Source organism: Mesoplodon bidens (genome assembly GCF_964165515.1).
Source record: "Mesoplodon bidens genome assembly, chromosome: 14".
Lineage (NCBI taxonomy): Eukaryota > Metazoa > Chordata > Mammalia > Artiodactyla > Ziphiidae > Mesoplodon > Mesoplodon bidens.
Window position 1 is genome coordinate 31,148,401 of NC_138170.1, and position 27,741 is coordinate 31,176,141.

The window sequence follows — 27,741 nt, forward strand, 5'->3', positions numbered from 1 at the left end:
CTCAGGTTCTGATTCCGGCACTGAAACCATGGGATGTGTCGGCACCTGCCCCGGCCCTCCCTTCCTCCTTCCCACACGACTTCTCCTCCCCACTCACCTTTACACACATGACTCTTGGCTTTTAAAGAGTGAACATAAAGCTGTCAAGGCCCCCGCAATAAAAATAAGTGCCTCCTTTTACTTAGCAGCGAATTGTCAACTGCCATTCAAGGAATACCAGGGAGGTGGGTTAAAAAAAAAAGAAAAACCCCACACACAGCCCTTACCAACATCGCTCCATATATCAAAGCCTCTGGCAGGAACACAGGATTTCACTTAGTGCTGATGAAGCCAGCCTACCCTTCCCTGGAAGTGACTGAGTTGCATGTGGCTCAGTGGAGCGTTCAGAGAGAAGGATCTTGGAGGTGGGTTGCCGGGTAAAATGAGATGATGTCCCCCCCTCCCACTGAGAAGATTCAGCAAAGAGTGCAGCAGACCAACTAGACATGCCCAGGAGACTTGAAATGGACTCTCGGCGTCATGGGCAGGATAGGCAGGGGCAGGGAAGGACTGCCAGGAAGGGTCCTGGGCGGCTGTGTGATGCTGACAACCAAGTTCACCCTTCCATGTGCTCCTAGGAAAGGAGGACTCATCTTTGACACCACAGTCTCCTTCCATGTCAAATTCACTCCCATGTCCTGGCAATGCTACCACAGAAACAAGCAAGCCTGTTTACTTCTCTCCATCTCCACCACCCCCACCCTCATCCAAGCCACTTTAGGATGAAGACCCACATCTTTAACACAGCTATCTCCACTGTTCTCACCTTCCTCTCACTCCAGAGCCCATTCTCCTTTCTGCCACAGGACCTTTGCACATGCTATTCCTCTGACTGGGACACTGCTCCTCTTCCCCCTTCTCTGCCTAGCTGGCCTCTACTGGCCTTTCAGATAGAAGCTTAATCATCACTAGTTCAGGGATGCCTTCCCTGAACTTCTTAACAGAGACATATTTTTCCCCCTACATAGCATCATGAGTTTTTTTCTTCATGGTACTTTTCGCAGTTGTAATTTTATGGTTTTCCTTGGGGTTTTTGTTTCCTTTCTGTGTCTTCTGCTAGACTGTGAGATCCTTGAAAGTAGAGACTTTTTGTCTTTTCTTTTTTTCTCTCTTCTTCTCTCTCTCACTGTTGTACTCCCAGTGTTGGTGCCATGCTTGGCACGTGACACATGCTCAAGAAATATTTGTTGAGTAAATGAATTAAATAAGTATCCATCTGGTGTTAGGATCTCAGGGGAAGGGAGGTGAGGGAATTAATGAAAATAAATAAAAATCATCCCTCGTAATGTCCCATTTAGCCAGAGAGAAAGAAGCAGGATACATGAGGTAACAGTGAATCACAGAGACCACACTCCCACAGGCTACACTGGGCTGTGGGTTGTGAAATCTTGCTCTGAAGGCTGCAGAGACCTAAAGAAATGAGAGTGAGAAAAGGAACCTGAGGCATAGAAAAATTCCATATTTATATGATCCATGCCTAGTGCTGGCAAACACACAAAGACGCTTAAACCATGAGACCTGCCCCAGGGTCTTTCAACCTGCTTGGGTGGAGCAGAACTATGCATAATTTAGTGCAGTGCTTCTGCACCCAGTGATGGCCCAAGGAAAACTTCAGAGGCCATCCTCCAGAGAAAGAAGGCAAAGCAGATCCCGAATGAGTAACAACTTGCAGTGTGGCTGCCAGCCTCCTGGGGATGGGATGGAGACCAGGATTCAATGCGGAGATCCAGGGAAGGCAGAGCCCCCTTACTAAAAGGAGTAGGTGGTTTGAGAGAAAGTGGGCAGCTGGGAGCCTGGGAACAAGTCACCTGAAGTTGAAGTATGATCGCCTCCCTTCCCTTTCTCCTACGTAATTCGGGACAACCTAGAATTGCATCCAGAATTTCTGGGAAAAAATTAATCTAACCTTTCCAGCTGGGCCCTTAAGAAAAGGGAGGAAAAGAAAGAAAGAAAAAAAAAGGGAGTGAGAGAGAGAGATAAATTGGCTGTCTAGGAAGGAAAAGGCTGGAACACCAAGATGCACCAAAGAGCTGCTCTCCAAGGTGCAATATTGTGATTTATAATAATAAATATTTTTTCATCTTCCACCCATTGCCTGGCACAGAGTTCCTAAAACTCTTCAAATTTCCTGTGATGAGAGCGATAAAGTGTCTTTCGTTATGTTAAAGAGGTAATTTTTGGATCCCAGCTAAAGATGGGGGCTGGTTGCCAGGGGAACCAACCATGTGATTATTGGTTTGGATCTTTCAGTCCCACCCACCAGGGAGGGGAGAGGGGCTGGCGATTGAGTTCAATCACCAATGGCCAATGATTTAATCAATCATGCCTATGTACTACAGCCTCCCGAAAAGCCCAAAAGGATGTGTTCAGAGAGCTTCCGGGTTGGTGAACCCAAGGAGGTGCAGGTAGAATGGCGCTGGGAGAGGGCATGGAAGCTCCGTGCCCGTTCCCCATACCTTCTCTATGCATCTCTTCTATCTGGCTGTTCCAGAGCTTTGTTCTACTATAATAAGCCAGTAATCTAGTAAGTAAACTGGTTTCCTCTGTTCTGTGACCCACTCTAGCAAATTATTTGAACCCAAGGAGGGGGTTGTGGAACTTCCAATCTGTAGCCGGTTGGTCAGACGCACAGGGTACAATCTGGACTTGCCATAGGCATATGAGGGCGGTCTTGTAGGACTGAGCCATTAATCTGTGAAATCTGAAGCTATCTCCAGGTAGATAGTATCAACATTGAGTTAAATTGTAGAACACCGAGCTGGTGTCCAAGAATTGCTTAGACGTGTGGGGAGCCCTCCGCCTCTCCCCAACACACACCCACTGGAATTGGTCCCAGAATCAAATCGGACAAGGTAAGAGGCGTGTCCAGAGTCAGCTCAGAGGCAGGAGGAGATGAGGGGAAGAAGTTAGGTATATGCCACGGGGAACATGTGGACCCTCTCTTCCATCAGGGGAGCCAGAAAAGGAGTCAGGGCAGGAAGAAGCCTCAGCTCTGCAGAATTGTCATGAGAATGACTTGGTGGGGAAGGGGTTCAATGTGAAACGGGATGATCAGGGGAAGGCTCACTGAAGTGAAGTTTGAGCAAAGACCTGAGGAAAGCAAGGGACCAAGCCGTGCAGCACCCTGGGGAAGGAGGGTTCCAGACAGAGGAAGCAGCCAGTGCAAGGGCCGTGAGGCAGGAATGTACCTAGGGTATTTGGGGAAGAGCAAGGAGGCTGGTGAAGCTGGAGTGAAATGAGCACTGGAGAGGGTTCCAGAAAACAGGGTCAGAGAGGTCATGGGGGTGGGGGCAGATTGTGCGTGGAGTCATTATAAGGCTTCCGACTTTTCCTCTGAGAGAGAGAGGAAGCTATTGGACAGTGATGAGCAGAGAAGGGTCTTGAGATGACAGGTTTAATAGGCTCACTCTTCTCTCTGTTGAAAACAGACTATAAGAAGGCGAGCCTGGGGCTTCCCTGGTGGCGCAGTGGTTGAGAGTCCGCCTGCCGATGCAGGGGACACGGGGTCGTGCCCCGGTCCGGGAAGATCCCACATGCCACGGAGCGGCTGGACCCGTGAGCCATGGCCGCTGAGCCTGCGCGTCCGGAGCCTGTGCTCCACAACAGGAGAGGCCACAACGGTGAGAGGCCCGCGTACCGCAAAAAAAAAAAAAAAAAAAAAAAAAAGAAAAGAAAAGAAGGCGAGCCTGGAAGCGTGGAGAGAGTTTGGAGACCACTGCTGCAATTCGAACAAGGCAGTCTGGCGCCTCAACCAGGATGGCAGGTAACAAAGGTGGTGAGAAGTGGGTAGGTTCTGGGTGGGAAAAGTCATAGAAAGTTTCATGAAGAGCTGAAAAAAGACAGCAGCAACATACCTCAGTGACTTTCCAGCGTGTGAGGGGGCATATCCTGCCGATCTAGTAGACCCAGATCAGAGAAAGAGGGCCTCCCCAGAGGCAGGAGCCCCAGCCCTGCCCCTCGACAGCTGGGGCCCTTGGACAAATCATTTACTTCCTCAGGACTGAAGTTTCCTGACTTACAAACGGGAAGAGCAAATGTCTGACTTGTCCCAAGACCTCAGACTGGACTCTGCTGTCTTAAAATGCCTTCTCATCCTGAGATCTCTGATTTTGGTTCAACCTGAGATGCCACATCAAATCCAAACCTTGTTCTTTGAATACATAAATAGTGCTGGACTCTTAGTTCTCCTCCCGTGGACTTTCCTCTGCCTACAGGACTTACGCTTGACTTGCTTCTGACGGTGGTGGCCTCCAAGTGGGGTGAGGGAGAAATCCCCATGTGGGTTATGACCGTTGCAGCGGTTCACCCTGACAAGGCTGAGCAGAGCGCCACACGGGGCATAGATGCTGGTCACAGTGCCTCCACAGCATTTTTTTTTTTTTTTTTTTTTTTTGCGGTACGCGGGCCTCTCACTGTTGTGGCCTCTCCCGTTGCGGAGCACAGGCTCCGGACGTGCAGGCTCAGCGGCCATGGCTCACGGGCCCAGCCGCTCCGCGGCACATGGGATCTTCCCGGACTGGGGCACGAATCCGTGTCCCCTGCATCGGCAGGCGGACTCTCAACCACTGTGCCACCAGGGAAGCCCCTTTCATATTTTTATGAAAGGTAAAAACACATACTGGAGTCACCTGTTGGTTAATTTCAGATTTGTTTCACATTAGTTATTCACAGGCACAGCCCTCCTGTAGTGTGGACACAACACCCGGTGTTCTCAGAGAGCTCAAACACTTGAGCCTGTAACCTTGAACTTGAGCTTATAAACTCAAACACTTGTAACCCAGAAAAGTGTTCAACCCTGAATTCACTGTGTACCTGTAAGACTGCAGACACAATTCCAGAACCTCTCTCCCTTGTGACCACCCCAGTGCTGGACAGCAGCTTTAGTGTCCTGTGTTGATCAGTCTAACTTATGCTTTCAGCAGAGATATTGCCATCAACCTTCCTGGGTTCCCAAAGCCCCATAACTGGGCACGCTCTTGGTACCACTGAAGGTTAGTGCTGCCAGAAACCGGGGTCAGCTGGTTCAACCCGTTCGTTTTACAGATGAGAGCACTGTGTCCAGAGAGGAGAAAGGACTGCTTCAGGGCATCACACACATTTGCCGATGAGTGCAAAGGGCTTGCAGTCCTTCCAGCTAATCTGGAGTTGGCTTTGACATCACCCAGGGAAGGATGTTAGAGCCTTGGCAATGAGCATGGCCTCAGAGTTGTCCTCTGGTGGTCTTCTTTGAACCCTGTTCAAGGAAAGCTCTTGTCTGAAACTACTTCCTTCCCATCCTTGAGATGTCACAGACACCTGTCCAGGAAAGCCTGCAGGAGTCCTTACCTCCAGAGGGTGTGCCAGCGACTCTCCTAAGGAATTTAACCCACTCCTCCATTTCCGCCTGGGAGCTGGCCATGAGGACATAGGAGTCCTGTCCCGTGCGACTCTGGTCACATGAGGCTGGAGGAAGAAGTAACACTAATGAAGGTCATACATTGGTCAGGGGCCAGGGCAAGGGGCAGCGAGAGGAAGCTGAGCCTGAATTTCTTCTTTGGTCCAATTAAACAAGCAGTCAAACAGCACAAAAGCATCTACTTTTCCTCAGCAGAACTGAGTATTTACACACCTTTATTGTTTTTGCTGGAGCTCTAATCCTATACACAAATCATTGAACTCAGTGGTTTGCAACTGAGATGATTTGGGCTGAGATCTGTCCCCATGGAGGACAGAAGCCATTTCCTATCACAAATTAAGAGGAAGTTCAAGGGGCAGTGTCAGTACAAGAGGAGACAGGCTCAGCCCATACGATTCTGAAACCTAAGTCCATCACGCCAATCATGGATACCTTCCTAGGCTACCCTGAGCTCAGCTGCGGGGTTGGAGGAGGGAACAGCAACTCAGGAGGGAGGGGCAATGAGCACCGTGTGCCTTTCTTATGAATCGGTGCCTCCTGTTCAGGATTACTGCCCTCCTGCCTGCATGAAGACATTGCAAATGGTAGGCTCTCGATACATAGCTGATGGACAAATGAAGTTTGTTAGGACATTCTTTATCGTTTTCACTTTAAACCCAAGATTACAGACAGACATCTGTAGTATGTCTTGGGTTGGTGTTATCAAATGGACAAAAGGGTGGAAGAAATGACAAGGGGGCAGAGTGGGGAGAGGAGACCAAGAGAAAGAACAAGAGAAAGTGACAAAGAGAGAAAAATAGGGAGAGAGGAGAGGAGAGGGAGAAGGGGCACATCAAACATAGGTCTTACAAAGTACAAGAAAATAACAGCAATCCCTTTCAATTACAGGATACTATTAAATCTCACATTGCTTTAGGGGACATCAACCCATTCTTCTCAAAATATCAGGGCATTTCCTTCAAAAAGAGCCTGTTTTGCTACCATATGACCCAGGAATTCCACTCCTGGGTATTTATCTGAAAAAAACAAAAACACTAATTTGAAAAGATACATGCACCCCAATGTTCATAGCATTATTTGCAATTCCCAAAATATGGAAGTAACCTAAGTGTCCATTAACAGATGAATGGATAAAGAAGATGTGGTGTATATATATACAATGGAATATTACTTAGCCACAAAAAAGAACAAAATTTTGCTATTTGCAGCAACATGGATGAACTTGGAGGGCATCATGCTAAGTGAAATAAGTCAGAGAAAGACAAATACTGTATGATATTGCTTATATGTGATATCTAAAAAATACAACAAACTAGTGAATATAACAATAAGAGAAGCAAACTCACAGATATAGAGAACAAACTAGTGGTTACCAGAGGGGAGAGGGATGGGGGAGGGGCAATACAGGGGTAGGGGATTAGGAGGGACAAACTATTGGGTATAAAATAAGCTACAGGGATATATTGTACAACATGGGAATATACCCAATATTTTATAATAACTATAAATGGGGTATAACCTTCAAAAACTGTGCATCTGTATATTGTACACCTGTAATTTATATAATATTGTACATCAACTATACTTCAACTTTTTTTTTTTTTTTTTTTTTTTTTTTTTTTTTTTGCGGTATGCGGGCCTCTCACTGTTGTGGCCTCTCCCGTTGCGGAGCACAGGCTCCGGACGCGCAGGCCCAGCGGCCATGGCTCACGGGCCCAGCCGCTCCGCGGCATATGGGATCCTCCCAGACCGGGGCACGAACCCGCATCCCCTGCATCGGCAGGCGGACTCTCAACCACTGCGCCACCAGGGAGGCCCTACTTCAACTTTTAAAAAGCTTAAAAAAAAGACCCTGTTCTAGCTGCCCAGTTGGGCCCAAACCTGTATTTTCTTACATAGCAACAAAATACTTTCAAAGTCCCTTTGTTTTCAGTCTCTTCAACCTATCTTAATATTACCCAGCCTCACTTTCTTTTACACTTTGGGACAACCTAATTCTGAATCCATCTTATCACTGGGTCATCAGCTCTTCTGCCCAGAAGGGTCAGCCCATGGAAGTGCTGGTCACTGAGGAACATCCTGAAATCGGGTGTTTCCAGAAGTAAGATGGGCAGTAAAAAGCCCTCAGGGCAGAACTAAAGAATCCCATAGGAAACACAACATCCTTTAGTAATAGAGTAGGGCTCTAGTATCATTCCGCTCTACAAATAATGGAACTGAAGCCCAGAGATGCAAAGGGGCTTGCCCATTGGTACCCAGTAAGTTACCACCAAACTCAAGGCAAGGCCATGGGTCTTTCTCCCAATAGTTTCCACCAGCCCATAGTGCTTCAAATTTGACCTTGGCCAAAATTTATCTGGTTTCCTTCTCCACCATGCCTACACTCCCGTCTATTACGTTATCAAGAACATGCCTTCTCAGTTTTCTCTCATTCCTGAGAGATTCCTTTAGTTCCACCACGGCAACACCACTGAGAAATATCCAGCTCTCAGGATGTTCCTCAATGACCAGGGCTTCCGTGGACTGATCTTTCTGATTAGAAGAGCTGACGACAAGATGGATTGAGAAGTCAGTCATCCCAAAGGGTAAGGAAGGTGAGGGTGGGTAATATTAAGATAGATTCAAGAGACAAGAACCAAAGGGAATTTGAAAATTCTTTGTTACCCTTCAAAAAAATGAATGTTTGGGCACACTGGGGTGCGAGAAAGAGCTGTCTTTGAGGGAAACTGCCTGACATTAACACAAAGCCCATGAACAGCATCTCTGCCCTCAGGCACATACTTTCTCTGACTTAAACAGTCTGTTCAATCTGTGTCACCTATTGGGCTGCTACCCCTGTCAGAAAGGAACCTCCCTTCTTTTCTTCCCATGCCTAAGGAACTCCTATCCATCCTTTAAAACCTAGTGCAAATGTTATCTTCTCTAAGGACCCTTCCTTCAAACCTCCCCCTCCCACTCCAGATGGAGTGGGGACTCCCTTTTCTAAATCTCTTAACATCCTACCATCACCTCTATCACAGCAGTAGCTAAATTATCCTGAACATTGGTTTCCTTATCATTAAAGTTGAATTAATTACTTAATACGTCCAAAGCTAAAGCCCCGATCTTCCACCCAAAACTGGTCACATGCACAAATCTCAGGAGAGCCATCCTTCCTGTTGTTTGCGTGAAAACCTTAGAGTCAATCTTGACTTCTCTTTCCTACGTCCAATCCACCAGCAAATGAAGTCCTCTCTACCTTCAAAATGTGTCCAGAAATGGATCATTTCTCACCCCCTTCATTGTTACCACCTCTGACTTGGATAATTACAATAACCTCCTCACTGGTGCTCCTGCTCCGTCTTTGCCCCTTTTTAGTCTCAACTGAAAAGAGTTTTAAAACAAAAGTCAGATCACGTTACTTCTCTGCTCAAAACCTCCCAATGGATTTCCATCCTTCTAGCACAAAAACTAAACTTTTTACACTTGCCTACCAGTGCCTGTAAAACCTGTGCCCGCCCCTGACCAAATCACCTACTCTTCTCCCCTCTCAGCACTCCACTGTAACCGCCTTGGCCTCCTTGATGTTTCCTGAACACAAGAAATAGGCTCAGAGGGCTGTTCCCCTTCCTGGAATGTTCTTCCTCCAGATGTGCACTTGGCTCACGCCTTCACATCCTTCGATCTTGGCTCAAAGATTACCTTCTCAATGATGTCTATTCTTCCCGCTTTACTTCAAATGACAAATCAACAGTTGCCATCCCCACCTCATCCAGTACTTTCTCTTTCTTTGCTTTCTTCCCATAGTACTTATCCCATAATAAAACTGTACAATGTTCTCATTTATTTGGTTTGTTTTCAGTCTCCCCCCATTGACTGTAAGCTGCATACAGGCTGTTTTGTTCATTGCTGGATCCCCAGTTCCTACAATAGTGCCCGGCTCGTGGCAGGTGCTCAATAATTTTGGTGTAACATTTCAGAAGGCAGTATGAGAATTAAATGCTACATATTCTACAGAAGGAATAAACCCCCCATCCCTGATGACTCCCTTTGGGTGGGAGAACAGATAATTATTCTGCTTGAGGTAGTTAGGGAGGGGGAAGCTTGCCTCAGATTTTTGCCTGCTCCAAATAAAGAAAAACAGCATAACAACAACTGAATTCTTCTCTCTGGCCTTTGTGCAGCTAAAACTGGTGATCACAGAGAGGGGGCCCTGATTAGGAAGGCCATTTCTTATGCCAGCAGTGGCCCCTGAGAATTGTCTTGCACAAGAGGATGACAAAAAGAGGAACTGAAAATTCTCTACATCATAACATAAAGGGTTGTCTCATTTTAGGTTAGGTGGAGGCTTGAGAATGATGGTGTCTTTAGGAAAATGGTTCCCTGCCTTACTATTGCTTTAGCATTGTTGTTTGTCCTTATGAGTTGAGTGTGTGTATGTGCACGTACACACATGTGTGGATCTGTCCAAGAATTCCCCCAGCAGTCCAGGAGACAGCTGTAAGTGTGAGTGACAATGAGAGGACAAATCTTCGTCCTACAGTAACAGCAGTCTTCAATTTACTGCAAAGTCCACAGTAAATTTGCAGTTGGAGCTCTCAATAGGGTCACCCCAGATTGAAAAATCAGGTTTTGGGACATGTATCATCATGAATGGTCACATCCCTTGAATTGTGCTGGGAAAGGGATCCTAGGGATAGAAGAAACCTCGTGGGGAAAGGGTGGGGTTATCCCAGAAAGAAGAGACTAGAAAAGTAGGCTCTTCCTCTGAGGAGGAAGAAAAATGGATAGACCCTCAGATAAAAAGCAAGGGAGTGCCCATGAGGGGGCCACTTGGGAAGAGCTGAACTTAAAAAAAACACTCTGTTTTTCTTTGTTTTCTCTAAATAGTCAGAGCCAGTTTGGGGATTGGTTTCTACATTACAATTTCCTCTAGTTATTGCCAAAACTTCAAACACTCGGCACTGCAGCAAATGTGGCGTATATACTTCTTTACTTAATCCTCACTATAATCATCATTGCCCCCATTTCCCAGGTAAAGAAACAGAGGCAAAGAGAAATTAAATAATTAAATTAAATTATTAAATTAAATAATTGATCACAATTACACACATAGTAAGTGGCAGGGCCAGGATGTGGCCCCGGGCAGGCTGGCTCCAGATGGGGCATGTCTACCCTCTCTGCTACACTGACTTTGCCATCAAGTTTCTTATGCACACAGCTGCCTTGTGTGAGAGGTAAGAAGAAATTTAAGGCAAGGGGCACTCAGGGGACGTTGATCTCCCCTGCTGTGTCAGCATGGCAGCAGCAACTTGGCTGCATAGCTGGACCAGCAGCCCTGTAGTTCCTGTTGGTTGGGTTGGGCGGGGGGGCGGTGAAGGAGCAAGAGACAGGGAGAACAGCCTCAGTGTGACAGACTTCCACAGACACAAGCAAACTCCCCTTGAGACAAACTGAGACAAACTTCCCCTTTCCCCAAATGCATTCGAGGAAGGTAACTCTTGATTAGAAAGAGACACCCTCCAGTGTGCGGCTAACTTGTGCAATAGGTAAATTACAGCGCCTGACATGTAGTAAGTGCTCAGTTAAGTCGGAGTTGTCATTTCTTAATAGGTCACAATGAACCATATGAGACTGTTGACTGTCGACTGTTTTTGACCTACCAACATGGCGATTTCACATGGTTCAATGTATAATTTAACTGTTCATTTTACTGTCCCACTCGCCTTCAAAGCTGAGCTCCTTTTAGCGAGCAGGGATGATGCACTTTCCGATCAGTATCCCAGTGCCTCGTGGATACCTGGCTCCAAGCAGGTGCTCGTGAAATGCTTACAGAGCTCAACCGGATGCACACCCACTTAGTTCACCTGTCGTTAATGAACTAGTATGGGATCGTTAACTATATACAGAACTATTATGCATTCTTACTAAGTTGGTTGGCTAGCTGGTTGACAGACTCACTGAATGTAACCTTGACTTCTGGGGTCAGAAGTAACATGAGAACGTGACGCACGTCTATCCCACATTTCGTCACCTACCTGGAATGACTTCAAAGACAAACTTCCCCGCTTCTTCTGGGTTTGTGGCGATCTCCTTGATTGTACTCCCTGGTAGATACATGCAACCCTGAAAGATTGAAAGCGAGGCCTTTAAGGTAAGCAAAAACATTACCAGCTAGGAACTAAAAGAAAGTTGGAGGACAGATAGGATAATGATGGGATGGCAGGGAGGAGCACGGAAAGCTGGCATCCAAGCTTCGAATGGGGCACTTCTGCTACTCAGACCTTGGTCAAATTAAGTGGCAGCTATGTGAGAGCAAGCAAGGTGCCTAAAGAGACAGGAGGGCAAGGTTCTGACTGGAAAATGAACTGAGACGGTGCCATCACCAACCCTTGCCTCTTCCTACTTTCCAAGAGCCAAAATTCCTTGCCAAACAAGACACCTGATCTCTGTGGAGGCCATGCTGAGACTGGGGACCATACCACCTGCCGGACTGCCATAGGGGGCACTGGGGACTGAACCACAGGTTCATTGAGGCGATGCAATACTTAATAGCAGCAAGAGCTTCTGAGCAGCACACTCCAGGTGTCTGTCCCTCTGCTAAGCACCTTGAATGTGTATTATTCACTTAGTCCTTTAAGCAATTCTCCAGGCAAGGTATTGCTGCACAAATTTACAAGTGAGGAAACTCGGGGTCAGAATGGTTCTGTGATTTGTCCAGCGTCACAGAGCTAGTAAGTGGCAGAATGGTAATTCATCTCAGAAGTGTGTTCAAACTCTGTGCTCTTCACCATCAGTGGAAGTGCTGGGACCCATCAGCTTGATGTCCCTTGAACGGGCAAGGGGAGGAGGATCATGGATCCGTTGTGGGGGAAGGGTGGAGTGAGGGTGGAATTTGTGACCTTACACATGAATACGTCATCAGAAAACCAAGTCACTTCCACCACGTGTACGCTCATTGCTCTACCATTGACAGTGCCCTGTCACATGCAACATCTCCTTAGACCTCAGAACAGCCCCCAAATCAGAAACATGGCAGGATGGCCACTCCCACATTACAGATGAGGAAACCAACGCTTTCAAAGTTTAAGTAACGGCATGAGGGGGCACAGTTAATCGTCCTAGAGTTCCTTACTCACAATTTACATTTCACTAGCTGTCGTAGGTAGTGTGTCTGATTCTGAGCTGAGTAAACAGTGATGTCTTGTTTCTAGAACAAACCATGGATGAAAAGGATTGGCAGCAGAAAAGCTCTAAAGGAAGAGTCTTAAGGAACTCCCAGATGAGCTCAGAATCCTGAAAGAATAAATGTTTCTTGGGGGTCTATAAATGCAAATGTCTAAGACTGAGTGAGAAAAAGATTAGAAGCGAAAGCAGAAGAGAAGGGGGGGTGGAGAGAAAGGGGAAGAGGAGAAGGAGGGGAAGGAGGGGGAAGGAGGACAAGAGAAAAGAAAAAACCTCTGCCTACACTTCTCTAATTTTATTACTTAAAAATAACCACCACCTGCACACTCCCCGCCATCTTTAAATAATATCGGTGGCCTCAGAAAAAAAAATGACCCTTTTTGTGCTGCTGGATAGTATATTCAGGACATTTAACACAGAGCCTGGCACCTAGTAACTGTTCAATAAATGGTATTTACATACTTTGTATTTTATTTTTACTATTTTTGGATGAAACTATCAAATAATAGTTTAGAGACGAACTTAGGAGAGGCAGGCACCCCTGAAATGACACTTTCTTTATCTTCCTACCAGGCAGTGCTTCCTCCTGTCTGAAAAAACAGCATAGTGTTTTATTCAGGTGCCATAACTCACAGCCATTATTAAAAGTTAACTTATATAAACTTACAATGAAATACTTTATATTAAAAATAAAGGTAGGGGCTTCCCTGGTGGCGCAGTGGTTTAGAGTCCGCCTGCCGATGCAGGGGACAGGGGTTCGTGCCCCGGTCCGGGAGGATCCCACATGCCGCGGAGCGGCTGGGCCCGTGAGCCATGGCCGCTGGGCCTGTGCGTCCGGAGCCTGTGCTCCGCAATGGGAGAGGCCACAACAGTGAGAGGCCCACATACCGCAAAAAAATAAAAAATAAAAAAAATAAAAAATAAAAAATAAAGGTAGTACTACTCAGAATTCATCACTTTCTAATTCTCTCTTTCATTCTTTTCTTGCAATTCCCCTGAGACACAATTGACATACCGTACTGTCCAAGTTCAAGGTGCAATTCCCCTGAGACACAATTGACATACCGTACTGTCCAAGTTCAAGGTGCAATTCCCCTGAGACACAATTGACATACCGTACTGTCCAAGTTCAAGGTGCAGAGCACGATTTGACCCACAAGCGTCATGAAATGATCACCACAATAAGTTTGGTGAACATCCATCATCTCATATAAATAGAAAAGAAAAGACAAAAATTTCTATTTACCTAATTATGTGCTCTATTTTACTATTATTTCTGTTCATACGGTCATTTACATCAAATCTATCTGTGTGGTAGGAATACTATCTAACACTGTGCTACTGTACACCCCTTCTCAACTCTGTGCTCAGGGATGCTGGTAGCTTGAATCAGCCACAGTGGGAGTATTTACACAACAGAAATTGGCAAATGCTGTGTCCAAAACAACTCCCCTACCACAGGGCTATTGGTTAAACATTTCCCAGCTCGCCCCTGATAGACAACTCTCTGCTCTAACTTCAGAGAAAGCAGATGAGGCACTGGAACAGCTAAGCCAGGATTGTCTAAAACCATCATTGTAGCAGAGACTTGAGGGCAATTCACTGAGATTCTGTTTTAAACAACTTCCTTGACAAAGAAACTTTTGGAATGAGTTATAGGAAGCTAGGTCATGGACTTACAGGGCATTATACTGTTAGAGCTAGACAGACCTTTCTGAGAACTCAGAGGAAAAACTGCACAGATTGCCTTCTCCTGAACCCCAGGGTCCCCTCGAAGGGCACATACAAGGGTGCATCATAGAGGGCCCCATAATTTACTGAATCATTCTCCTTTGTTGGACATTTGGTCTAATGTTTCTCATTACAAATAGCACTGCATATATCTTATTATTTCTGTTGGATAGCTTCTTAAAACCAGAATGACTGGGTCATTCTGGATATGATATTTTTTGGCTTTTAGAAATCCGGCCAAATTGCTTTCTAGAAAGGCTGCACCAAATGTACACATCATCAGTATACATGAGGGCATTTTTCATCTGATTGCTCTAAGATTACTGGAGTGATTTTTGTTTTTTGAGTTTTTTAGGAATCGGAGTGTATTGTATGTGTGTTCTTTTTAAATTTACAACTAATTTATATTTTAGTCATAAAGAAAGCAGAAAAGTAAAAGTTATGTGTAACTCAGAGATAGCTCAGTTAACACCTCTGTGTATTTCTTTCCAAGCCTTTTCCCATAAATTACAGATTCATTGTTTTTCTCCCTCAAGAATAGGATTAGCATATAAATCATCTTCTGCTGTTAACTGCTTTTTTCAAAGCAATTATATTATGGACATCTTTCAATTTCAAAAAGTATTAATTTAGGGCATCAACAGCTGAATTATATTCTATCGGATAGATATATAAAAGTTGCCTCACATAACTTAGCCCCTAACACCAGGCATTGTTTCCACATCACTGTTATAAACCCCTACATTAGAAATGCAGGGTCAAAGAATTTGCATTTCTAAGAGGCATATTACCCTCCAGAAAGGTTGTACAGATTTTCATTTCCACCAGTTGTACATGAGAATTCCTGTTCCCTGGTCTTTACTAACAATGGAATTTCTAGAAAATCTTCGCCATTTTGATAAGGGGACAATGGTATCTCATTAACTTCCATTGCATGTCTTTAATTATGACTGAGTGGAGTTTTTACATATGCTGTTTGGCTATTACATTTCTTTGGGAAATTGCCCATTTACGTCATTTGTTCATTTTCCTATTGCTGTTTCTTATAAGATTTGAGACTATTTTAAATAGGAAGAATAGTTGTTTACAATTTTTCCTGTTTATTTTTGCCTTTTCACCTTATTATTTTGGTTTTTAAGGTACAGACATTTCTATTTATGCAATTACATCAGTCTTTTCCTTGTGCTGTCTTTGTTGCTATGCTTAAGAAACACCTGCTTCCCAAAGATCATGCAGATAATTACACTTTCTTCTAGGATTTTTATGAACTCGTTTTCACACGTAAGTCTTTAACCCATCCAGAATCGTGAATGGTGTGAAACATAGTGTGGAAATAGACCTTTATTTTTACCCAAGAATTTAGTTCATATCTTTCATTTCACGTCTAGATATTTGCAATGTCTATGAATCCCAAAACAATGTTAAATGATAGCATAATAAAAGTATTTTATTTTGAATAGACTTTTCTTTATCTTAATAAAATAATGATGGATATATGAAAAGTCTACAAGGATGTCCTCTTAATCCTGTTTGTTATAATAACATAGAAAAATCAGCCCAAATTCTCAACTAATTTCCAGGAGGAAATTAGTTAAATAACTTATAGAATGTCCATAAAATAAGTTATTTTGCCACCACTAAGAATTACATTGTAGAAAATATTTAATAATACTGGACAATATTCAAGACATATTGTTAATTTTTAATTAAAGAATACTATTATACTAATTTTGCATTTAGATGAGTTTCTAAATGTATATGCATAGAAAAAACTGGAAGAATTGAGGATTTAGGTGGTTATTTCTTACTGATGGGATAATTATTATTTTCCACTTTGTGATTTCCTGCATCCTCCAAATTTCCAACTATATACCCATATAGCTTTTGTAATCAAAATATTCACATCCATATAAAATAAAATATTCTGAGAAATTATCATTTTATTCCTTTTTAAAAAAAAACTCTTCATATCTGAAATGAGCTTTGGATTTTATCAAACACTTTTTTCAGCCATCTATTTAGGGGTTGTGTGGTTTTTCTCATTTGACTTCTTGATCTTGACTTATTGGTCTGATACATTAATAGGTTTTCTAAAAAATAAACCATACTTGTCATTCTAGAAGAAGCTTTACCTAATTATCAGACTAATTTAATCCTGAGAGGACTCAGAGTTTCCTCCTCCAAAAGTAAGGGAGACAAGCCAGGACCTCCAATAATTTATTTTACTCTTTGACATCCGTTTATGTTTTTACAAAACAATTTTTTACATGTGTTTCATATCATTTAATCCTGTGACAGATGCAGGCCAGGTATGATTGTCTCATCTTACAAAAGAAAAAAAGAGGGGTCCAGAAAAATTAAATAATTACATGGCCATATGGTAGTAGAGCCAGGAAAAGAACACAAGCTCCCCGCTGCACCTCACGGAAGTAAGCTTCACTGAACTTCCCTTTCTGCTGCTTTGGGAAGGCTAACACATTATTGCCATCTCCCTCAGGCTCCGCAGACGGGAAGACTTCCTGCCTCGGCTATTAATGTACCAGGAACCCCATCTTAGCTTGTAATTGCTTGCCTCTGATAGGGTTTGTTCGTAAAGTGAAGAAAGTCTGGTTACCACGCACAGGACACTGGGCAAGAACCGAGGCGGTGGTACGGTCTCTGGCCCCTCTCCAGCCTCTGCAGGGACAGACACTCACAGCCCTCTGAGTGGAGGGCCTGATTAACCGGACACTGCCGACGTGTCACAGAGCCTCAAGCCTGCCCTTAGAGAGAACTGTCCTCTTCCAAAATGACCTCCTCACTTCTTTGCTTACCCAGCCATCCACCTTCAATATCCTCACCCTTCTTGGGGCTTTTTTTCTGCCTCCAGAAAGTTTTAGAGTCTGTCCTCCCTAATAAGTTCCTTGCCCACTCTTCCACCTCCACAGGCATGAGCTCTAGAAAGGGTGTCCAGTCCTCCTGGTTGCCTTGAGACATACAATTTACACCTGGGGTCTCTCAGCTGTTAACAGCATCCCCTTTTGCTCTCATTCACCATGATGGCCATGAGGAATCAGTGAGGCAGGAAGAAAAGACCCGGGCCCAAGATTTACGATCAAAGCCCTCTCTAGCCCCATCCGCTCCATCTGGAAGTCCTGTTTGCTGTATTTTCAAGTATATCAGGGATCTATCTGATCATTTTCTTCCTGCCCACTGAGATTCTAAACATAATAACCTCTCACCTAAATTACCCTTGTACCTCCTCCCTTCAGCCTTGGATCTATTTTTGAGCATGGTAACCAGAACCATCTTTTTACAACATGACCCAAGAATGACCCCTTTCTGCCGGGAACCTTGCAAGGCCTGCCATCACCCTCAGTGTAAAGACTCAAGTCCTTACAGTGGACTACAATGTCCTTTACAATTTGTGTCCCAACCCCCAAGGCTCCATTCTCTGACCTCATCTCCTTTGATCCTTTCATTCCCTAACTCTGCTGCTCCCACGCTGACCTCCTTGCTATTTCGCACACACATCAGACATGCTCTACCTCAGGGCCTTTGCACTGGCTGTCCCCTCTGCCTGGAGTGCTCTTTACCCAGAGGTCTGCCTGGCGGATTGCCTCTCCTCCTTAATCTTTGCTCAAATGTCCCCTTTCTCATGAAGGCATTCTGGCCACCCTTCTTGAAATTGTACCACCTCCCCCAAATGCTTGATCCTCCTAGCCCATTCTATTTTCTCCTCATAGAACTAGTCATTTTCTAACAAACCACATAATTTTCTTATTGATTATGTTTATCTTTTTGCTTCCCCCCTCCCCATCTTCTAAGTTCCACACGTCAGGGGTGCTTATCTGTTTTAGTCACTGAGTTATTTCAACTCCCTGGAACAGTGTCTGGCGCACAGTAGATGCTCAATAAATATTGATTGAACTGACAAATAAATGAAAGCCCCAAATCAATTTTCCTGAACCCAAATCCACTCTCCCTGAGCCCTTGTGCTCCACATTCCCATCAAGACCACGCTGCCAACCTCGACTTAGCGCTGCGTTTAGGAAGAGCCCCAGTGCTCATCTTGGGGCTCCGTGGAGGAGGATTACCCTGTCATCTCTGCAACTCAGTTTATGCATCTCACAAAGGGTGAGAAGGAGAGAGAGAAGTCCTTTCAAATGGACAGGGGTCTCATCCTAGTAAGAAGCCCCCCTGTGAGTCTGTAGTGATCTCTGGGGCTCCACCCACCTCCCACACCCAGGAGGGGACAGCCCTGGGAAGGGGGCAAACAGCCAGGCTGGTACCTGCGGCTTCACGTCCTCCTCGTCCTTGTAGTAATAGAGCTGCTGTGCCCTCAGCACGAAGTACCTCTGCTGCCAGTTTTTCACGAGGGACCTCTGCTTCTTCAGCCAGCCCATCTTGATGGGTCTTTCCAGCGGGTTGGGGATGGATGCGGGGTGAAAGGCCGCCATCTGCTCTCCGGTCATCACACTCCTTGACCGAGCTGTGGAGAGGGACAGACAGGCGGGCTGACAGGGGCTGTGAGCAGTGTGCAGGGAGGGGCCGGGAAGCACTGGGCCCCAGCCAGGTCGGGCTCAGGGGTTCAGATCTGCAGCAGAGAGGATGCCCCGGAACCCAGCGGGCCAGCCGAGGGTCCAGCCCCTGTCAGCGCCGGCCCTGGGGCCCTACACCCTCAAGGTCCGGCAGCTGGAGTCAGCGCCCTCGTTCTGCAAAGCCAGAGATTGGCTGGAGCCTTCTGAAGAGGAAGTGGCCACAGCATCTGACAAAAGGTGCTTCCTTTTTCCTGCGTGGGAGTCAATATCTGACAAGAGAGGGGAGAAAATAATGCCTCTTGCTCTCAGGGTTCAGGGTGAGTCCCACACAGCTGCAGAGGCAGCCAGAAGCTGCCTGGCTTCTTCCTCAGAAGGAGCCACTGTGTTCCCCAACCTCACTGTCCAGTACTGCCCTGCCCCAACGGTCCCCCAAAGCCCCCCGACCCCTGACCACACAGCCAGCGTGCAGGATGCCGGCACCTCCTGAATCTTCCTGCCCAGTGTCGTCAAGTGCTCTCTGTCCCCCACCCACGGAGAGTGTTCACAGCCCTTTCTGCAGGACCGAGGGCCTCCCTGCAGCTGCCTGCCTACTACGTTTTCAGTTGGCTTGTCCCTCCCATGTGGCTGACAGCACACAAGCCTTTGAAAATGACACGAACCTGCCACCAGGACACAGACGCAGAATTTGAATCCAGACCCCCCAACCCACTGCATCGCGTAGTTTGCTTTTGTTTTCACATAAGAGCTCCGCCTCTCATCAGATTAGATCCAGGTGTCTGCAGCTTGTCTCCATGGTAACTCCCACCCAGGATAACTCCCTCCTTCCCTCCTCTCCACAGCGATCCATCAGCCGGCCTGTGGTCCCCTGGGGGTCAACATGTCCTTCCTCTGATTCTCCCCTTCCTTCTTTCGCAGCTGGTTCAACAGTTCCCTTAAAACCGCGTTGGAGCTCCGTGTCTCCTCGACCTTGTGTGGTGTGCTCCACACTTGGCAGTCCCCAGGGCTTGCATTCACCTCCTTGTTGGAGGAAGTCTCCATCTTATAATCCCTTTATCCAGCTTTTGTCAGTCCCCAGATCATTCACGAAGAAGCTGAACTAAGCCAACTTCACTCTCATCCAATCTCATCTCACCTGGTAAAGACCAGTTTTTCCTTTCTTGGCCCTTTGACCCTGGGTACATTATGCAACTTCTCTGAGCCTCAGTTTCCTTGCTTGTGAAACTAGGATCATCATAGCCCCTATTCTATGGAATTGTTGTGGAGATTAAACAGGTTCATATATATAAACCACTTTGCACAGTCCCTGGTCCAAAGTGAGCAAATGTCACTCATTATTTTTATCAACAGATGACTTTACTTCCTACTGCGAAGATGGAGATCATCTTCGAGGACCTCCTAAACTTCTCTCTTCGTTTCAAAACATTGCTGCCTTGTCAAGCTTTCCCTCTTCCTTAATTCCCATTTTCAATGCATTGAATCAACAACTTCTCTCATCGCTTTTGATTCCTTTCTTTCTATCTCCCTCTAGGCCTGTAGTTTTTGTCTTTTATTTATATTCGTGACTTGCTTTCAAATACCAGAATTTTTTTTTTTTCTTTTTGCAGTACGCAGGCCTCTCACTGTTGTGGCCTCTCCCGTTGCGGAGCACAGGCTCCGGACGCGCAGGCTCAGTAGTTGTGGCTCACGGGCCTAGCCGCTCGCGGCATGTGGGATCTTCCCAGACCAGGGCACGAACCCGTGTCTCCTGCATCGGCAGGCGGACTCTCAACCACCGCGCCACCAGGGAAGCCCTCAATTACCAGAATTTTATACAGCATTACAGAGTCTTTCTTCCACTGACTCTAACTGGATCCAGAATTATCACCCTATTTACATAGCTCATCCTGGATTGCTGTCTGAAGTGGACTCTGCCCTAACTGGGCTCCCTCAACCCCACAAGTGGTCTGCGTTCCTGTCACATACCCTCATTCCCAAGATGCCAACTTGCAGTCACCCCTCGCCTCCCACCAGAGACTGGAGAGCTCATCCTATGCTGTACACCAGGGCACAAGACACACTTGATTCAACCTCCTATTAGACAGATATCGTAAGAGTGCAGATATCCCCATACCCCGTTGCAGTAAAAAGTAACTTGACATTTTGATGAAAATTTAGCAGTGTGCTAGCAAAGGGTTTGCTTTATATCCATGTGTCCCGGCAAGCCAGTTAAGAATTTTATCTTTGATCTTAATCTTCAGTTCATTGCAATCTTCAAGGCCTTCTATCTGTAACTCAAAGAACAGCTACTCTGGGGCTAATCACTTGCTCTAAGGCTGTTTAAATGATCTGAAGGAGCCAGAGGAGGGTTTGGGCAGGAATACAGTGGGGAGGAGAGAACTGGAAGAACTGTGCACAGCTCTGTGTCTCTAGGTCAGAAACTGTAACATGGAAAGACTCACATTCATACTAGAAACAGGGCAGAGATTGAAAGAATGGCTGGCACACAGAATTTCTGAAGACTGAGGGTTTCTGGCAGATGCACAGGGATTTTCCCTCACCTCGGTAGCCTCTGCCCAGCCCAGTGTGACTTCTGTGCTCATCCAGCCGAAGCAGTATCAGACTTGGGAGGGAGGGCTTCTAGGCTTCTAGGGTGATACCACCAAAGGCAGCCAGCGCAGGAGAGGAGGAAAGCAGGTGGGTGCCACGTGGTGGCTGTGAAGACTCAGGTCCCCGCAGACTCAGGCTACCCCCAGAGACCCACAGAAACTGTTCGGACTGCTCTAGAAAATGGCAGAAACTGAAGAACTCCAACAAGAATTGAAGAAGGAGGATAGGGGGAGCAGGGGCCAAAACGACACCGTAGACTGAAGAGAATGAACACAGCACAGAAGAATTCAGCTGCTGGGATAGCTCTGGGAAACTTTTTATGCTCTGTAGTGGCCAAAACAATAATAGCAAAAACAAATACGCAACACTCAAAACCTCCCCCTAGAAGCATCTGTGCATTGCAGAATGGCCTGGAAAAGGAAGAGTAGATATGGGAATGTTATGTTCTCATACTTGGCCAAGAGGGGTCTTGATGTCCTTGTGACAAGTAGGGGAACACTTTGTCCATATGCATGGGATCAAGGCCTTGGCTAACCATCTGTTATATCTCAGAAATGATCCCATTCACCCATACATCCACCATACGTGTTATGACTGTGGGCACTGGGCCATGAGTACAGATGGCTCAGAGCAAACTGCCACTGCTCCAATCAGGCCTGAACACTGGGGAGATGACAACAGGGGTTCTGATGAGACAGTAACGAAGCAGGGGCTCCTTCTGCCCCATGTCAGAGCCATCTCCCACCTCGGCCCTCGGTATGGCTCATCGGCCAGCCCTATCATGAGGTGATTCAAATATCAGAGAAGAAAGCCTGGTGGGCCCTGAGTTGGACTTATTTTTGATGACTTTCCTGGTTCGTTCCTTTGAACAGTCTCTCTTGTCTGTGGGTGTGACTTGTTCCCGGATAAAGTAAACAAAGAGATCTGTTACTATTTCTAGAGCTGTTTCTCATAATGAAAATAATAACCGTGACAAGCTTTGCTTGTGAGCCAGTCATCACATACAGAGCGCATGATCCCAGCCCTTTGGGAAGGAGGTCTGAGCCAGGCTGTGGGCTGGAGCGGGGGCCAAGTGAAGACCAGCAAAAGGCGGGTAGTTGGAAGGCAGTTGCTAAGAGTTTGCAGAACACTCTAGGGAGGTGGCAAACCCACCCGTACTCTAGTAGATAAAGAAAGAACAAGCCCCCAGCACTGCACTGTCCAGTACTGTAGCCACTTGCCGTGACTGGCTACGTACATTGAAATGAATTCAAATAAATTAAGTTCAGTGCCTCGGTCACACCAGCCGCATTTCAAGTGCTCAGTAGTAGTAGCCCATGTGGCTCATGGCTACAGTAATGGACAACACAGGAAGAGAATATTTCCATCATCACAGAAAGGTCTGTTGGTTGGCACTTCTGGGAATCTGAATAGTATCATTACCAAGCATGAGACAAAATGGGCCATAAATGTGTGGGTAGCATTTCCTCAAAGAGAGAAATCAAACTGAAAGGTCCAGAAAAGTAGCTTCTTTTCAGAGTGAGAAGTTCAGCCTTGATCTGAGAGCTAACAGGGAGCCATCTCATGTACCTAAGCAAGAGAGGTTCATGATAAAATAGAGGCAAGTTAAGTAATTGAACCGCATAGGCTGCATTTTCGTCTGCAGGTGAGGGAGGTCAAGAAGAGACGTAAAAGAAGTTCCACAGTCTCAGCGGTGCTGTTTTTGCAGTAGAAGGTAGCTGCTTTTCGCCCCAAGTTGGAGCGAGAAAAAAATTAAAGGAGGAAGTATAAACAGAGAAGTCAGCTTGGGAGGCATTATCACTTCCTCTCTTTATCTTCCATCTTCTGACCCCACCCTCCCCCCACAGATAATCAATCACAAAATCTTCTAGGGTCTACTTCTGAGATATTTCTTCCATCTGCTCTCAACTCTGCATGAGTTTAGATTCTATTTAGAGGCTCTGAACATGTGAGCTGGGAATAGTTCAATCAAAGCTGGAAAACTACTGAAGGTATTTTCTCAGTATGTTGATCTGAGCAGTGCATTAGTCTGGGAACCTTGTATAAATAAAGTTGAAAAGGGAGTAGAATATACATAGATTACCCCCAGACACCCTCTCCTGAGCTGTAGACTCATCTACCCGACTGCCTTCAGGTACCTCCGTGAGGATCTCCAGGTCACGTGATGCTAGTTGAACTTACCGTCTTTCTCCCCCTACCTCCTACCATTCCCCGGGCTTGTGTAACAAACACACCCAAGCCTGCTTTTCTCTGGTTTGCTGTGACTGACTTCTCCCCGGTCAGCCAGCCAAACCAGAAGGCTGACCCATTCCTACAGTCCTCACAATCAATAGCTCTCTTTCTCTCTGATCCCTCCTCTCTACCCCTACCTGGTTTTCTTGGCCCATTTATCCTCTCCCTGGATTTCTGCACTAGTTCCCTGTCCTGTCTCCCTCCTACCAATCTCATCTCTAATCCACTGATGACATTGTTTGTGACATGGTCCTTCTGAAACACAAATCTGATCATGTTACTCTTTGACCTAGAAGCCTTCAGTGACCCTCCAACATCTTCATCCTAAAAGATGAAGATTAAACTCCCTACCATGCGGTTCAGAGTCCTTTGTGATTCTCCGGTTGCATCTCCTGCTCTCTTTCTGCATACCCATTGTGCACTCCATCCATGATGGTATTCCATTCCCTCTGCTGGACTCTTCTCCCCACCCATTCTCACCCACACCCAGTTCTTTAAATGTTCTTGTTCATCCTTCAAGACTTACTTCCGGCCACACCTCCCATGAGACGCCTTCTCAGCCCAGCCAGACTGAGTCACACCCTGGGCTCTATTCCCTCTTAACTGGGGACACATGTCCTTCAAATCACTTATCATCCCTCCTGGTCCTTTTTCTTACTCTGTCTTTTCTCTCCACTTGAACTCTAAGAGGACAGGGGCTCTGCTTTCATGCTTAGCCTTGTTCACCCTGTATCCCCAACATCTAACACAGTGCTGACAAAGAGAGGGCAGGGTGAGGTAGCAGAGAGCACAGGCTTCTACGTATGCAGCCTTGGGTGAATCATGTTCTGCCAGTTACCTTCTCTGTGAAACTGTGATCATAATACGTAGCTCGTGGAGTGGCCAGTCTATAAAGATTAACAAAGACAAGTGGACGGGCCCCAGCCAATGTCAGACTCTTAAAACATGGGCATTAAATGGAAGCTATTATTGTTAGCAGTATTATCATAGGATAGACTGGATATTATGTTAAATGAGAGAAAAGGAAGAAGAGATGAAAGGGAAGAGAGGAAAGGAGGGAGAGAGATTGAGGAAAGGAAAAAGAGAAGACTAGCTGGACCATGTACAAAATTCCAGGTGTGAATCCAGAGGCCTGAATTAGGATGGCAGCCGGGGAAATGGAGAGCGTAGGAGAGGCAGTGATGAGGCAGACCACCAGAGCTCCAGAGCTGGCTGAACAGGAGGCGGGTGGGAGTTTGGGGTTTGGGTGGCTCAGGTGAGGGGTCTTCTCCATCTATTCATCCAATGCACATTGGCTGAGCCCTTGGCACGCGCCGGGAGCAGTGACTGGGTCTGGGATCTAAGATCAACCAGACACAACCCTGCCCCACAAACATTCAAAGACCTGAGAGACTCATTCTTAGAAGCTGGGAAGGAAGCAGAGAACGTGGTGGGTTGGAATAGGCAGGAAAGTCCTGTTCTGGGTGTGATGATATATGAGGGTGGGCTGAGAGATTTTGACTTCCCCAGAATTCTAGTTTTGACAGGTGAGGCCTGTGGGTTCAGAAAGAGCTTATTGGGGAAAAAGAGGTGCAAGTGAAAGCCAGGATGTGAGAATCTCTGATCTGGAAAGTAACATAATAGATGTTCAGAAATCAAAGAAAAGGCTGAGCCCAGAAGAGACTAGCATTAACTCAAGGCACTGGAGATCAACTTAGATACAAGACAGAGAAGGTTACTGTTTTCCTTGGGACTTTACAGAGAGCTTGCATTAGGTATCAGTGTAGGAGAAAAGAAGCACAGCAAGAAAATCCACTATCCCCAAGAGCTTAGCAATGGAGCAGGGGTTGCTTCCTGGAAGGGGAGTGAAAGGAGAGAGGCTGCCATCTTGTGCCAAGCAAAGATCCAGGGCCAGTTTGGGTCCATCTCATACCCCTGGGACAGGAGCTGTCCTGGGGGAGAAGATGGTGCCCCTGGATGGATGGATGCAGCCACTCTCCAGGGTAACAGCTTCATGATAGGAGCACCAGCTGGGTTTCAGCCCTGCTCACACTTTCTGCCAAGACTCTTGACCATGCACTTACACAGACATCCACGTTCTGCAAGAGGACCCTTAAGGACATAAAGCATCATTCAGAAGCAAGAGGTCCTTTACAAAGAAGTGGGGTTTTTTTTGTTTTTTGGGTTTTTTTTGCGGTACGCGGGCCTCTCACTGTTGTGGCCTCTCCTGTTGCGGAGCACAAGCTCTGGACGCGCAGGCTCAGCGGCCATGACTCACAGGCCCAGCCGCTCCGTGGCATGTGGGATCTTCCCGGACCGGGGCACGAACCCGTGTCCCCTGCATCGGCAGGCGGACTCTCAACCACTACGCCACCAGGGAAGCCCACAAAGAAGTCTTTGAGTTTCTGATCTCAGTGTTCTCTCTCAGGAAATGATATTTGGCTGTGTAGGTGAGCAGAAGGCCCCATGGCTCAGGAATAAATATCTTTTTTTCTTATTTTATTTTTTTATTGACTTATAGTTGAATTACAATGTTGTGTTAATTACTGCTGTACAGCAAGTGACTCAGTTACACATATATACATTCTTTTTCAATTCTTTTCCATTATGGTTTACCACAAGATACTGAATATAGTTTCCTGTGCTATACAGTAGGACCTCGTTGTATATCCATTCTAAATGTAATAATTTGCAGCTAGTGTACTAACCCCAAACTCCCAGTCCATCCCTCTCCTTCCCCCTACCTTGCGCACGGCAACCACAAGTGTGTTCTCTATGTCTGTGAGACTGTTTCTGTTTTGCAGATATGTTCATTTGTGTCTTATTTTAGATTCCACATATAAGTGATATCATATGGTATTTGTCTTTCTCTTTTTCACTTATTTCACTTAGTATGATAATCTCTAGTTTGTATCCGTGTTGCTGCAAATGGCATTATTGCGTTTTTTTATGGCCGAGTAGTGAGGAATAAATATCTTTGTGCTTTTATTGCATGTCTGCAGGTTATAAGGTGCTAGACCTATGGAGAGGTTCTTGAGGGCAAAGACCACATCTTATTCATTTTAGTATCTTGAGGACCCTCACTGTGTCTGGCTTAGAAAAGTTAATTGGAAGGAACAAAGAGAGGAAGCAAGTGTACGTGTGTGTGTACGTGTGTGTGTGTGTGTGTGTGTTAATGTTGAATAAAGTTCAAACAGAAAATTCATAGGATGGATTCTCTTTAACAAAGAAATTCATACCCTTTAAATTAACCGATCAGAAAAATTTCTTGGGCATTTCTTATGTGCAGGGCATGGTGTTAGGTAATGTGCAGAGTTTAAAAAATAGAGGAAGCTCTCTAAATTAGTGAACTCGAGATTGTGAGGCTTCAAATATTTGCTGTGCACCCTGGCACACAAAAATGCATTCTACTGCACCCTGCTGCCAATAGCTGCCTCCATCCCAGCCCTAATTCTTGATGGGCCAGAGCTCTGTCATGTTCTCCTTGTATAAAGAAGGAGATTCATAATCAATCACAAACCATGAAATGTGAAAAGACGGAGGCTCAGGTGTCAGAAAATAGGTTCCCAGGGGCAGGGATTTTTATAAATTTTTTTCACCAATCAAACCACACCTTCTAGAAGAGCATTTGGCCAATTGAAGGTTCTCAATAAATGTTTCTTGAGTGAATAAAATAAACATTTTAGAGAGAAATGTGAGTCACCTTGAGTCATTTTACATTTGCAACAAACATTGACTGATCTACCCATTTGTGGGATTTCTAGATGTGTTCACTTATGCCCATGCAAGCAGGGCAGCCAGGGAAGATAGGAACCTTGATATAATAATGAGCCCCACCAACAGTGCGTATTTAATGAGGTCTTACCTGCGCTAGCCACCATGCAAGCACACTGTCTATCAAGGTCAAGGCAGTCTGGTTGAAGGCTCACCCTACCTCTTCACGGTATGCTCTATTTTACAGACCAGGAACTGGAGCTCACAGAACTGAAGTGATTTGTCCAGGTACACGGCTAGAAATCTAATTTCAAAGCCCAATGTCCATACCTAGGCCACACAGCCCACAGAGAGGCACATACTCTAGTGGTAAAGAGAGGT

At 45.8% G+C, this 27,741-nt stretch overlaps 1 protein-coding gene across 1 annotated transcript in view; it reads right to left on the bottom strand.

Moving 5' to 3' along the window:
• Positions 1–18,972, bottom strand: part of ARHGAP25 (Rho GTPase activating protein 25) — a 46,196-nt gene extending 27,224 nt beyond the window's left edge. Inside the window, exons 1-3 of the mRNA XM_081253704.1 lie at positions 18,601–18,972; positions 11,452–11,539; positions 5,365–5,481 (exon numbers count right to left, since the gene is read on the bottom strand). Coding sequence (XP_081109830.1) covers positions 5,365–5,481; positions 11,452–11,539; positions 18,601–18,783 — 388 coding nt within the window. The 5' untranslated portion in view covers positions 18,784–18,972. The remainder of the gene's footprint in view (positions 1–5,364; positions 5,482–11,451; positions 11,540–18,600) is intronic.
• Between the last annotated feature and the right edge of the window lie 8,769 nt (positions 18,973–27,741).